Here is a 14,839-nt window from a genome sequence, read left to right as displayed (position 1 = left end):
TTTTACTTATCCCCTAGCTCTTTTATTTCACATTGCCAAAATCCATTTCCAATGAAATTTTTTTTGCGATGGTCTCCCGGTTGAACAATATTTCTTAATCTGGGTTAATTTTGTTAATGAAAACTTTTACTTAATATGTTTGTCACAACCTTTTTCACATAACTAAGACAGGATGATGACCAGGCAGCACAGAAGTCATCAAACACTAACTGTGATTGATATTTGACGAGATTGACTGAAATGTCCGATATGATGATAATGATGAATGAACAAGGATATTTTTTCACAGGACTATGACGTTAAAAAGGACAAAATGACAGACATCACGTTAGAATTGAGATGAATAAAGTCCCGGTGTATGTAAACTACCATTCGACTGCAAGATGTCCGCAATCTTATCTTAAATAAGGTGATTTGGATAAATAATCTGCAGCAACAAAAGCTTAAAAGTAATCTTAAAATGAAGCTTAATCCTTGTGGCGCCGCTCGTGATGTAACCGTTTGTCATTATCTTTCTCGTGCGGAGAAGCTTGGGAGCTTCTGGCACGTTTGAACTAGAAAACCATTCCTGGAACACTGAATACTGATAGTTAACGTCACAGTGCAATGCCACGTTGTGAGAAGGAGAAATGCAAGTTCAGTTCAGCAATAAATACTTCCCTGAGATACTGATGCTAAAACATGCTTCTGATCTTGCCATAGAAATTAAATAAAATTCCAAAGACATTTTACAAGCTAACCTATAAATTCCTTTCCAAGCCTACAACCAACACTTTAGCGTTTTGCTGTCTCACAATAAAAACCTGGCTGCATCGCGAATACCACACGAGATGAAAAGCTTCACACCCGATTACAGAACCACGCACTGGGCGGACTGAGAAGACGTCCCGACGTTGCAAATTGTTTCACAAACGGTGCTGAAAAACTAAATCTTGAGCTGAAGACACAGAGCACAGTTTAATTTTTCATTTCCACATGAAGTGTGAACGAGGCCTTTAATGAACTTCTTTAAAGAGAAAAAGTGGAACGATTACGCTCCATCCAATCACTTAGTGGATGCTGGTTTTGGGGTCAAGAGAGCAAGACTGTTTAAGTTAAATCATAAACCCGCTCCCAGCTGTCGCAACATCTTTACACTCCGACCGACTCAAAATGTTTTCACTAGCCACAATATTTGCACCGCCGCGTGTAAAAACATCAGCATACTTCTGTGCGACGGCCTTTTTGAACTGCGAGGGCAAAACGTGAAACGCAGATGCAAACATACGTGTCTGCGTGCCGCAACAGTTGGGCTGAAGGCAAACCTCGGGGGGGGGGGGGGGGGGGGTGTAGGTAAGCAAAGGCAGCTTACTCAAAGTGCACGTGAGGCACTGTGTGGTGTGTATATATTCGCGCGTGCACACACACATACACAAACACCCCCACACACACACACACACACACACAGAGTCAGGTATTCTGCCTGCCCACACACAAATATCGGTTATGTGGGATAAGAGTCAGACACACATTCCTGCGTTGCCCCTCAAACGAAAGGGAATTCCCAAATCCTGCAAAATAACACACTTTTCTGATGAAAGTCCGCAGAAATGGTTTAATATGTGTCACGGGACCCTTCGCACACGCCGTACGGACGAGCTGCACGCAAACATGAGCTAAAACTCATCAGAGCGCTTTACTGCCTGTCACAGCCGAGTATGAAAGCTGTAACTGGATCTCGCATGAAGCCGAAGGTATTATGCAATATGCATTATGTATTTTCCTCACGTGGAACAGGTCTCTTTGATTTTCGGCTGTGTTTGCTGTTTGACGCCCTGCTCATGTTGATCCCTCTGTCCTTCAACGTTAGCATCACCTACATTATTAACCACCATTTTCTTTGTCTTTAAAACGCCTCCTGGCACTTTCCCCCTCACTCTCTCTCCTCAACTCTTCTATCCATTTTCCTCTCACACGATTTCCTTTCAGTCTTTCCTTCTTTCTGTCTCTACATCTTCTGTTCAAAGTTGTGATATTTGATCTTGCCTTAACCTTTTGTCCTTTCCACATAAGACTAACTTCATTCTTAACTTCCTATCTTTTTAATATTCCCCTTTCTTCTTCTGACAAATTCTTCCACATTTTTAGGCCACTCATTGATATGAATTTACCGATGAATAATCTCCACTTATATTCTTGAATTTCTCCTCTTGTGCAGTATCTCAAAAGTCTCCTGCATCTCAGCATCATCACAAACTTGTCCTTGAATCGATGAGTTCATTTTGCCATTCTCCAACATCCTTTTGACAGAAGGATTTTTTTTTTACTGCCGCTCAACTTTAAAGGATAACAAATGCCCTGAGTGGACGAGGTCACTCAAATACCACACACCTTCACACCTTTCGAGTGTGTCTGCGTTGGACTCCCTGAGTGCTGCTCAGGGAACTTAACTCCCTGAGCTGCACGATGTTTAAGATCTGTGCAGATGGGATCCGATTCACCTCCGATTCTGAACGAGCTCTGTGAGCAATTCTTTTGAACAACAACCAAAAGCTACTCGTAAATAAAGTGAGGTTGGGATTTGTGACAGGAGGGGGAAATGATGTACATCACGATGTACATTATTTTATTTCTCAATTAAGGTATTTATCACGATACAGCTTGCTTTCTGTTTATTCAATAATGAAATAGTCTATTAAACAAGCCGAGTCTAAATACTTGACAAATGAAAAGTACTGACTATTTCCTCATATGATTAAGATTTGTAGTGCATAATAATTCGATTTGCTGAGAGATTTGATTTAGCATGTGCTTGTTATTATCAATTTACATTACATTACATTTCATTCAGTTGACTCTTTTATCCAATAATACAATCATGTTACATTCATACACCCTAGACACAGCTACAGGGAGCAATTCAGGGTTACGTGTCTTGCTCAAGGACACTAGGGCGGGGATCAAACCGCCACTCCCCTGATTGAAAGACGGACCTGCTAATTACTGACAGCCAATTTAAACAACATATATGTACCGTGATATCTTGATGTGCGAGTTTATCACGGTATGATTGCATTAAAGACGATACATTGAATTATCGGCCAGCATATGTTTTGCTCTCGGTTAGATATCACAGGCATAACTTCCACTGATGTTGTGAAGACATCCAGCCTTCTGCAGTACTGAGTGTTCACCTGTTCTGGGCCATCGGCAAAACTGCGGCATTGTAGATCTGACTGAAGGCCACGCACAGACTGGAAACAGCCTGGCAAGGCAAATGAACGTAAAAATAATCAAAGTATCAAAATCATAAAAGCTTTGTCTAACTGTAATGAATGAGGAGGAGATTTACGACAAGGCAATCTGTCAGACTCTAATTGTGACACTCTAGTATTGTTTAATGAAGCGACACACCGTAATAAAAATAACCCAACTCCCAAGGAGGAGACAGACAGACCGTACCTGTCGTACTCAGCTTTTCCTTCTCACTCACAAGTTCATTCTCGCTCTCAAATCTCTTTAACACATATTTTCTATCCACAAGTCCATAATCAACCTCCCACACACCCCTCCTCTCCTTTCCTCTCTTGCACACACGCAAAAACAGACACACACACCTTGGTGCTCCAGAGTTTGACGGTCCAGTCGAAGGAGGATGTGATGAAGAGGTGGGAGAAGTCGACGGTGCCCACTGCGCCGTGGCAGCTGACGCCCGTCACCGGCCCCTGGTGGCCCTCGAACATCTCACAGATACCCGCCTTGCTGCGGAGTGAAGCCAAAGATGAGACCTTCTTAACCACACCACTCAGCTCTGCAGTGATTTGGTGGTCAAATAACACAATTCTTACATTGATGGGAAAATCTTTCGAATATTACGTCTTTTTTGCGTCGTTTACTTTCTAAATGTAAATATTCTGCTTATTTATTTTGGTAATTGTGATGTTGTAATTCTCGATTATCCAAGCAAATAAATGACGACATTCCAAACACACTTGAGTGATCCAGCAAAGAATGTTATCTCCATGTATGTGTGTGTGTGTGTGTGTGTGTCCACCAACCTGCCGTGTCTGGATGCAGTGTACACAGTGCCCTCCTCACTCCCAACCACATAGTTGTTCACGTCTCCCGTGGGAAAAGCCATGCCTGTCACCGCCACAGGTTTGGATTTATTGTACACCAGTTCCATGGTCTCCTACAGCACACACACACACACACACACACAGCAGAACAAACTAATGTGAGCCGTTATGCATTCAAAGACACAAACATGAAAATACACATTCATCAACATTTATAAAAACAACACATGTGGATTAAAACTAAAATAATGTCAGTGTGTTGTGTACCTGTGGCTGGGACAGCATGTCCAGGCTCCAGGAGCACATCCTGCCGTCTGTCGACACAGTGATCAGGTTGTTGGCATTCTGTGTGCCGACCACGTTCACGCAGTACACTGGGTGCTGCACACACACACAAACAGAGAAACACACACATGTACACACACACACAAAGACACACATGGGCCATCAATGAGATGGGCGGTGATGCATATTTGCAAGAACAGGTAATGCCTCCGGCTTTCAGTATCCTGTAAAAATGCTTATTCTGCCTCATGTTATGATCACAATCATACATTCTCAATCATCTCATTGATTAGAGACATTAAATATTTCATAATTTTGTTCATTTAATTTAATAAATATATGGATCATTATGTAAATTAGAAAAAAAGTAAACATATTACAATAATTTGATATGCTTATATTAATGAAATTAGATTTTTAACCGTGTCCCTAAAATGATAATGTCATTTTTACCTTAAAACATGCTTGAAGCATGCTCACATGCCAGTGTGCAGTGGTTCTTTACGACAGGAGTGTGTGAAACCATTATGTCATTACTGGGCAGTAATTGATTTGTGAACCGGGCAGCACAAAGAATCCATTCAGCAATCAGCACCATGTTAGCTGGCTGGAGAGCGGAGGCCTCACATTTTGGAGTTGAAACCTACAGTATGGGCGATGTGCAGCAGTGTGTGTGTGTGTGTGTGTGTGTGTGTGTCTACATGTGTTCGTTAGCCGTGATTATAAACGGCCTTGGGTCTTAAGATATTGCTAGTGTATACTGGTCAGTAATTTGTCGGGGGTCACTGACTTCACGAGAGTCTAAACTCTGCTGCACTTTTAGTTATGTCTCGAATTGTGTGTCTGTCTGTGTGTGTGTGTGTGTGTGTTTCTATTGTGAAAATAATCAGTGTCAAAGCAGTGTTATCATGTAAAATGTAAAGCGGCAGTAATGTGATCTAATTTTTGTTTGTTTTTTGTTTGTAAATGTGTCAAAACTGTTCTAAAAGCATAGCTGTTCTTCCCTCTACCAGAGTTTTGATTCACAGACTGGATGTCTTACAGTGTGAGCAGCAGCAGACAGAGGAGTCCTCTGGACGGGGGTCCGACGGTGACTGCGGTTGTCCCATAGGACAATTTGTCCCGAGTAAGTCCCCCCAACAACCAGGTTGGGATGAAACCTGGCGAAGCCCACCGATACTACGGGAGACTGAGGAAAGAGGAGGGGAGAGGATGAGATCACAGAATCACTGCATCATATTCTGGTGTTTTATTGAACTCAGCAACTGACATTGCAAGGAACGGTGAGGATAGAAATAGTTCAGTCAGATGAAATGTGCAGATAAGACAGCAGACAGCGAGAAAACAGCTAAAACAAAGAAAGATATGAAGCGAAAAGCGGTAACGAGAGACGGAGCATGAGTGAGAACGAGTGATCAAGGCATCGTGATGGGTGGCAGACATCGGGAGATAGACGGAGAGGGAGATGATGAGTTTGGCCATGGTGAGGGTCCACTGAGGAGAGGAGAGAGGGGTGACGCTGGGGCGGAGACCAGACAAAGAGGGGAATTGTAGTCCTCTTCCCCCAGCCGTTTCAAATTACAGCATCAAAACCCCAGCAGCCACTAGAGCGCTCACTGTAGCCTCCATCATGACAAGCGCACCCTTGAACTCCCTCCCTCCCCAATGGCGTGTTTATTGAGTCTTGGTTCCTCTTCACTGATCGTCCTATATGGGCTTCCCTCACCCAGAACCACTGAAGCATCCGTGCTGCAGAGTTATGAGAAAATGTTTCGGCATTGTATTGCTCCAGGAGGGTAAAGTGCTGTTATGCATTGTCAAGTTCAACCCTCCCTCCATCCATTCATCCATCCATCTGTCCCTCTAGTGAAGCTGCGTCATTCTAATTTACCGGCAGGATAAGACCAGTAGAGCATTAAACTAGTAGCGTTTGCAGATTAATTTAAAATCTGTTTTTAGATCACGTACATGCTTGAGGCGCAGGGCACTAATGTGCCAATATTCAACGGGTTCATCAGGGCAGTTTTGGGGACCAGTGGTCACGAGATAGGGAGCAAATCTAAAAAATCGCAGCTCATGTTTCGAAAAAGCTTTACATTCGTCTTATTTTTCTAAAATAGGAAAAATGCCCCCTCCTCCCCCGCCTCTCTGTCCCTGCCACCACACCATGTGCGGAGCGGCCAACTCCAAACCCCAGTTTGTTTTGAAAGGAGACTGGAAAACAAATCAGAGAGAAAACGAAAACACTGCACACTTTTTCGGCTTTCTTCTGAGAAAGCCAAAAAATCTGGCTCGGGAGGCGCTTCAGATGTCGGGACTCAAAATAAACTGAACTTTGGCATTCTCTAAAGTTTACACACGGTCATGTAAACAGGGATTTGGAAGTTTGGCTAATTTGTACCTTTAACACACAATATTTGATGTCCATGAGGTATTATTCACATGACATGTGATTGTTTTACATTTTTTAATCTATATATTTTTGATTTATTTATTCTATATGTAATATATGCAGTAAAAGCACCAACAGTCACATTAAAATAATGTCTAAAACATAAATAACTAGAGAGCAGATATACAAGCATATATCAGATTGGGCGCATTGAATTATGAATTTTACATTGATTTTTGCACAATTTGGAAAAAAAAAAAATGTATTGTATAAAAAAAAATTGATTTGACCATGACCTGTTGACCTTTTTGACCTGATCATGAAAAAAAATCTAATCAAAAAATCCATAATAAATAATCATCCTGCCACCCACCAAATTCCAGAAAGATTTGATTGATTGACCTGATGATGACCTTTGACCTTGACCTTTGATCCCAAAATCCCAAAATCTATCAACTGGTCATAAATAAATAATCATCCCACCATCCAAATTTTCATGCGATTCAATTTTTTTTTTTTTGTTCTGCGAATTTTGACCTGTTCATGACCTTTGACCGATCGATCCCAAAATCTAATCAACTGGTCCCCGGATAATAAACAATCATCCCATTCATTTTCATGCGATTTTTTTTCAATTTTTTTTTTTTTTGCGAAACATAACACAACAAAATAAATAAATAAATACACGGCGATCAAAACATAACCTTCCGGCATTTTCAATGCGAAGGTAACTATCTAAAGAACATAAAAGGAGTAGACTAGGAAAAATGTCAATTGTACCCTTTTCTTTGGATAATTAATGAAACATATTCTTAACCTGGCATACAGTGTAGTGTGGATGGATACCAAAAGTTAAAGAAAGTACTGCAAGAAGATTCTTCACAGTAAAACTACTTCAGGCCAAATGTCCAGACGAGAGCTTTCTATTCCAAAATGTTGGGACGACAGGCTGCTGTCTGAGGTCTGCCCCACGCCCCGACCCCACCAGAGTCCCATCAGAGGGCTAATGGCATAGCTAAATGTTTCTTAATTCTGAAATCTTAAAAAAGGAAATAAAATAACATGACCACCACTTTCACATGTGTTCATTCATACATTAAATGGCCAGTGGCATCAACGTAGCTTAACGTTTCTTCACCTCACAGTATTTATGCTAAGCTAAGCTAAATTAAGCGAAGAGTATTTTTCCTCCATCATCCCTTACTCTGTTAAAGCTTATCTTTATGACTACTGACATAGAAACCATGGGACTTCTGAAAGAGTCATTTCTGATTTTAAATTTTAAAAATCATGTCATAGTCTATATTGTACTGAGACCATCCTCTCTTTGATCTTTGCAGGAAAAAATGAATATGAACCCTATTTACTCTTAACACCATCAAAAATAAACAAACAACATCTCAAGCACACAGACACAAATAGGAAACATCCCTGCTCTCTTTATCAAGCTACATAAACATCCCAACCCCACATGAGTAATGACAAAGAGAAGCCAAATCAAATCAAGAGCCGTCTCTATTCGCTCCATATGTTAGTTTAACTCTTAAGCCCTATCAGTGTCCCCATCTTAAGAGGAGAAATCCTGGCTAAACTCTGAATCCACTCCTTAAGAAACCACACGTTATGCCATCAGTCTCCTCCTGTACTGTCAAGCTTCGTGAAAGAGCTCCTGAAAATGATCCCGGCTTTGTGCCGGTCGTGTTCTTTGAGGCGCCTGCCAGCAGCGAGCTTGGACTTAACATAAAAGCCATTCTCCCTAAATGCTTCTAATCAAAATGTCACATCAGCTCATGTTTTGGAGTTCTATGCCTTTTAAACGTCCGGTATGAAATAAGATCAATTTGTCCCGCGCTATAAGGAAGTTTATGATTCAAGCTCAAAGGGAATTGGTTGACACTAAAGTGGATTCTCAATTTAAATGTCATATAGGAAATTAATGACTGAGTTTAAAGCTGAATTATGGAGTGATGGCTTATGTTTTGGTTGGATTTCTGGCTCTCTGTTAACTTTCTATTCACCGACGACCAAATATATAAATATATGATTCCCCCTCTCACTCACCTCAATGACTACGATAATTTTGCATTGATCGCAGTGTAAACATGACTAAAAAGCTAATATTCTGAATTAAAGAAAAATATTGACATTTTGAGAAATACTTTCTACCTGAAAGATAAATGAGAAACTATTCTCACGCCCGAGCGATACCTAGGGCGGTGATGGAAGGAGTCCTAAAACCCATAAATGACTTGTGGTTAACACAAGTTTAAGAGATGTTCATGTTTTGTTATGAGACATAAAACACTGTCGGGTGTAAGTGGAAAAATCCCATCGGCTTTTTGACGAGGGAACCAGTGTATCGCTAATTTACAGGTTGGCCTTCAAAGATACGTCATGCCTGCAGCGCCCTGTATGAAGCTGCAGCCAACACAAACACAACTCAACACAACAACTGAAAACGGGAGAAATAAACTTGCCTGGACAATTGGCCAGGACCAATTCCAGAAAGTACCTGGTCCGCTACACAACCTTCCAAAAGAAGGCCAGTTCTTGTTTTTTGTACATATCAAACAAATGAGTTATACGCCAATTAGTGAGCTTCAGAGGTGCTGTTACCTTGGTAACGGCCGTGCAAGCTGTGTCCCTGTTTCCAATCTTTGTGAGAAACCTAATAAGCCTGTTGCTGAATGAGTCAAATCAATCTTCTCATCTAACTCTTGAATATGTTTTCCCCAAATCTCAAACTTTTCCTTTTAAATCGAACACCGCCACGCTCCCTCCATCCCCTGCGGCTCCTCTTTATTTCAGATTGATAGGTTTGGACATATCAGTCACACATCTGCCTAAATAACACCTCAACAACTCCTGTGTCAACAATGCTCCCGCATATCAGGGCTGACTGGATACCGAGCCTGACATTTCATTTCCAAAACGCAGAGTGGCTCTGGATGGTTCTCATCTGACATGCAGCGCGGGTCAGACACCTGCCAAGTCATCTCCTGCCAGCACAGACGGAGGGGGGTGAGGGGAGTGACAGCTCCCGGAAGAAAGAGCAGGGGAGAGAGTCACTTCGGTGTATTAGGCCCGAGATAGATTGTGGAAGTTTTACAGGGAGACGCTCTTGCAGTCGGAACAGTGGATTTCATTTCTTTCCCCGGGCACGGTCTGCTGTGTGTTTGCGTGTGTGCGCGAGAGGCAGAAAGTCAAACGCACAAGTATCATCTACCACATCTCCCATAGGCTCACATGGCTAAGTGCTTCTGGCAGCCCTCATTATATTGATGGGAAGTGTTCTGTAGAGGATAATACACACATGGTAGGCACTGATGAAAGATGGCACCCAGCAAGGGATTAGGGTGGTTCGAAGGAATGACAGAAAGAGAAAGAAAGCTGGAGAGAGGCGAACACTCCCTTCTTTGTTGCTTCCTCCTCTCTTTCGTTCTTTCCTCGGGCAACAAACTGTTGCTTAAGTCGGCTTGGGAAGGCAGAAATGGAGCAATAGTGCTATGGTGAGAAGAAAGAGGGAGGTCGGGGGCTGACAGTGCATGCCAGACAGTATATCCTCTCAAGTAGCTCTATGCCCCCCCCCCCCCCCCCGCTCACCACACTCATCTGTTTTCCACTCTGCCTTATCAGGACCAGATGGATCCGACTGTCTTCCCTTGCGTCCCGCTTCTCAACTTCCCCCCCTCCTCTCAACCACCTTTCTCCTCTCTTTCTCCCCCTGGCTTCACTCGTTTATGACACCCCACGAATTTTGTCACTCTGCGGTTTCTGGCAAAAAGAGAGAAATACCATGTCGAGTCTCAATTTCAGCCGGCATAGACTGAGGGTTTGAGGGAGCGAAAGCATGAGGAGGAGGCTCCGGGAAGACAAACAGGCCTTTCTCTGCCTTGTAGAGCTCCAATCCCTTCATTTTCCACATCTTGCTTGTTTGCTTGGATCATTGTTTCACTTTTGCTGGTCTGCGGCTCATCCATACAGTGATCTATTCTGATATTGAGTTCTTCCTAATGTCGGGGTTCCAAACACATTTATATCAATCGCAATACTACCACACGCACCAAACTTCTCGATATTAGTGTCAAAACTAAACCAAAGATTCTGTGCCGATACTGAAATAATACTTATTTTAATGCATGGGTTCAGAAAGCATGTGCACTTTGGCCAGAAGCAGCCTGGAAGAAATAGTCCAGCACATGAAATAGCCCTGAAAATGACCAAAACGTGTTGTTCTTACACTGCACTGGAATTTAACCAACAAGATTCATTATTGAGCTTCAGAGGAGCTGGTGTGAGGATTTCGGTGAGCAGTTTCGCTGCTGAATGGATCCGTAAAAATGAAAGAACAGTGGCAAAATTAAATACAAATGTTCCCTGAAGATTGAATAGCTACATTTTGGGGTTTGTAGTTCTTCTTTTAAAATGATTTAAATGTCTTCCTATAATACCAATAAAAAACACCTCTGATCAGCATAGCCAGAGTTGTACAAAATATTTATTTTTTTCGTGCAAAATGCAACACTAGATGATAGTCAGTCGAAGCTACATCTGTGTAGTGTGCTGCAAATCAAATAGTCAGTCCCACAGTCTGAGCCATGTGTTCATGTGTTCAGAGGGCATTTACGAGGCTTTCTGAACACAATGCAGCTTCATCCTCCAGTTTAATATCCCATGGGTTCCCACTTAGAAAAGATCTGTGAATAATATTGTTGGACTGTTCTCTCTCTCTAAAGTTCTCTGGCCTCGCCTTCCCTCCCACTCTCCTCCTGCTCTGCTCCTCTTACTCAACCTTTCTGGAGGTGTTAAAGCCCTAGGGACTGACGCAAGGCAGCTAGATATTAATAAAAATAGGACTGAGTCCAATGGGATATGACAGTAGCGGTGGGGGTTGTGACAAGGAGGCGTGTGGTTTGGGGGGTTCGGCAGAGGTTTTAAGTCAAACGGGCCCTTTAATGTGGTGTGACTTTGCCCACTTGAGAGGCTGGTGTGAAGTTACAAGCTTGGACCCAACTGAGATGGGGCGATGATGGGTCCAACTGCTGAGATGGCCGTGATGAGGGGAGACACGCTCAACTGGGACCAGGATCCACAGCAACGGCAGCCCCGTTCCTAAAGTACAAACCCAACCGTCACGCTGATGGATCACACACTTCCTCCTCTAGATTACAGATCAATGGCTCCTAAAGTGGAGTCAGGAAACTGCAACGGGTCCTTAAGGGGATTGTAGAGAAGCCCCCTTGTGTACTGTAATACTGTTTCATTCAGGTAGTTTATAAACGGTCTAAAATTAAGCAGAGTTAGAGGAACACAATATACTTCATTTGCTTAGAGCAATTCGTAATAATGAAAGAGTTTAAATTAAACCAGATGTACATAATTTAACATTACAAAGAATAACAAATATATAAATAACCAAATATACCTGTATTATATATATATATACTGTATATATCATATATATATACACATATACCTATAACACCTTATATATATATATATATATACACACACATTATATGTATATATATATACACCTATAATACTTTATATATATTTACCTAAATATACCTATATAACACCCTTTTGACCTGATTTTTGTATGTCTCAAATGAAGCTAAATATCACTTATTACTAAAAATGGATTCTCTAAACCTTTTTTGATGCTCGTAATATTTAACTTTTCATCCCAAGAGCCAAAGAAAGAAAAAGTCATTATCAACTATACACTCCAATGGCTGTAATTAAGAAGTGGGAGGTTATTTACCCTACACTTAATATAAGAGCATCAGGGGGGGGGGGGCAGCAAAAGCAGGAAGAAGAGAAAGAAATATAACATTAAATGCATAACTGTCAGATTTGTTTAGTCCATAAGGGAACATTATTTGTCTTACGAGGACCTCTCAAAATTAAACCGACACCAAAGTTGAATGTTTTGAAGCCAAAGCAATAAATGCAAACAATGCTATTACGAAGTTTTAAGAAACAGCTGATTAAGAAATACTTATTGTTTAGTATCCACTTAAAAAATAAAAAATAAAATACAACCAAAGAAAATCCACCAACAAATAAAACTGCACAGGAAATAACTGAGATTACCAAAGCCTGTCAGGAAAAAAATACCCTGATTAAAAGGTTGTATTTTCTTGATTACATTTATTTTTATTTTGCATTGCTCAAACTATTGACCAAACTGCACACAGCCAGGCAACAAATGTAGAAGCTTGACTTCACCAAAACCCTGAAACCTCATGAAGCCTTCTATAAGCCATAACCGTATAGAATAAAGACCCTGCTGCACCAGACCTCAACCACAAAACCCGAACCCTCCAATACCTACCCAGCACTGTCATTCTTTTGTATACTCCACACACAAACACACACACACGCACGCACACACACGCGCCTTTACACGTGTGTACGATACTCACAATAACACACAAATAGTCATCTACCATCCACATCCACCAGATGGAAACTTGCAACCAATGCAGACAGAAAGCATGTGAACAGTTGGCCTCTCTGTTCCTTCAGCTGAGGATGGGGAGGTGGAAGGTGAAAGGAAAAATAGGAGAAAGTGGAGAAAGAGAGGGGGGGAGGCTCCTAGCGCTGTGGTTTTGGGGGGTTAATTGGCCGAACATGCTCGCACATTAAGAGCCATCTGATCCGCAGCTAACTAGGGAGTCGCGACTCTGTTTGCAAAAGGCTCGGCAGAACCAAACAGCAAGAGAAAAAATGTCTGCTCCTCTTTCCTCTCGCCTAACCACTCCTGTACGCCTTTCATCCAAATGCAACAGTGTTCAGGGGAAGTCATGGCCCATTCAAAAGGACTTCTTTCTTTCTATTTCATCTCTACAGTTTAAATGGTTTATAAGTCCCTGTTCGGTTGCTACCCACTCTATCATTCTTTCTCTGTTTTTCTGTCACTCACTTGTCTTTCTCCCCTCATAAAGAGACCATGGCACAGCCCCAGGCCAAGCTAGCTCACTGAATAACATGGGGGCGGGAGGAAAGTGGGGCACTTGGGAGTTTCTGTTCTCTCTCAATTTTCATCCGTCTTCTCTCCATTTGATATCACTTCATCGAATGCAGATCCACTGTGTTTGAAGAAGTGGGTTGTAAGAGTTACAAAAAACAACAAATACAAGGCTTTGTTGTGTTACAGATTGCTATGTATGCTGTTCAATGCAAAACAGGCGCCATTGTATTCCAGATCACATTTCCACTTGAGCACGGTTCCCCTCTGTTGTGCACATTAGCAGCTGATTGCCCCCCTTTGATGAACCGAGTATTTCATCAGCTGCTAACACAAATATCCTTGTTCCCAAACGGCTAATATTACACACTCCTGATTCACAGATCAGCATGCTCAGAGACCCCGTTGTTAATAAAGTCAGATGTACTGTACATATTTCGTCAGAGAACTGCATGGAAACTGCCGAATCGTACGGCGACAAGACGCATCCCTGTAATCTATCCGCAAGACCGCATGGATTTCAGCAGCGGCATGAATTACGGCGCCGTGAAAGAACAGAGAGCTTCAAAAATCCATTGTGGCGCCAGAAATATCCGCACGCAGCATGTGCTCTGCAGGGAGATGCGGTTCTGGATGCGTTTGAAAAGAAGAGAAAAATCTATTCCCGTTGTTTGGATGAAACTTAAAAATGTGAGAGTACGTGTGCGCATTTCTGACATGAGCAGTGAGGTGAATGCCTTTGACGACGAGTACAGGTGTATTTATACATTCTCAGTGACGTGTTTGAGGAAGACGTGTCATTATTGAAAACACGGCGCGGCTGAAATTAGACGCAGCGTCAATGTGGGTGGGCTAACACACACATGTGGCAGCGTAGGATTAGGAAGTGGTCGGCCACATCATTTTACTACAGAGACGTCTCTATGTGGCCTCGCCTGTCTCGCGGGAGCCGTGAAGCCCTCACACCCAATCCTTCCATCCCTTCTCTCTTCCCTACCGTTTTTTAAGTGTCACTTCCTATTAGCATCTCACCCATCAATGAGCTGCTTTCCCACCAAGTTCCTTCCATTATTCCTGCCTCCAGTGGCAGCTTTCAGCTTTAATCCAATCCGGAGGGTCAAATGAACG

The 14,839-nt window shown here is 42.2% G+C and overlaps 1 protein-coding gene across 4 annotated transcripts in view; it reads right to left on the bottom strand.

Moving 5' to 3' along the window:
- Positions 1–14,839, bottom strand: part of LOC130197144 (cytoplasmic dynein 1 intermediate chain 1) — a 48,066-nt gene that overhangs the window by 9,155 nt on the left and 24,072 nt on the right. For all 4 annotated transcript variants that reach the window (XR_008832390.1, XM_056419681.1, XM_056419673.1 and 1 more), the window contains 4 exons: positions 5,386–5,532; positions 4,326–4,439; positions 4,038–4,171; positions 3,597–3,741 (listed from right to left, as the gene is read on the bottom strand). Coding sequence is in view for 3 of the 4 variants with exons in the window: in XM_056419681.1 (XP_056275656.1) it covers positions 3,597–3,741; positions 4,038–4,171; positions 4,326–4,439; positions 5,386–5,532 (540 nt within the window). In the remaining variant the exon portion in view is untranslated. The remainder of the gene's footprint in view (positions 1–3,596; positions 3,742–4,037; positions 4,172–4,325; positions 4,440–5,385; positions 5,533–14,839) is intronic.

This window comes from Pseudoliparis swirei, chromosome 1 (assembly GCF_029220125.1).
Source record: "Pseudoliparis swirei isolate HS2019 ecotype Mariana Trench chromosome 1, NWPU_hadal_v1, whole genome shotgun sequence".
Lineage (NCBI taxonomy): Eukaryota > Metazoa > Chordata > Actinopteri > Perciformes > Liparidae > Pseudoliparis > Pseudoliparis swirei.
This window is presented reverse-complemented; position numbering and strand designations above follow the sequence as displayed.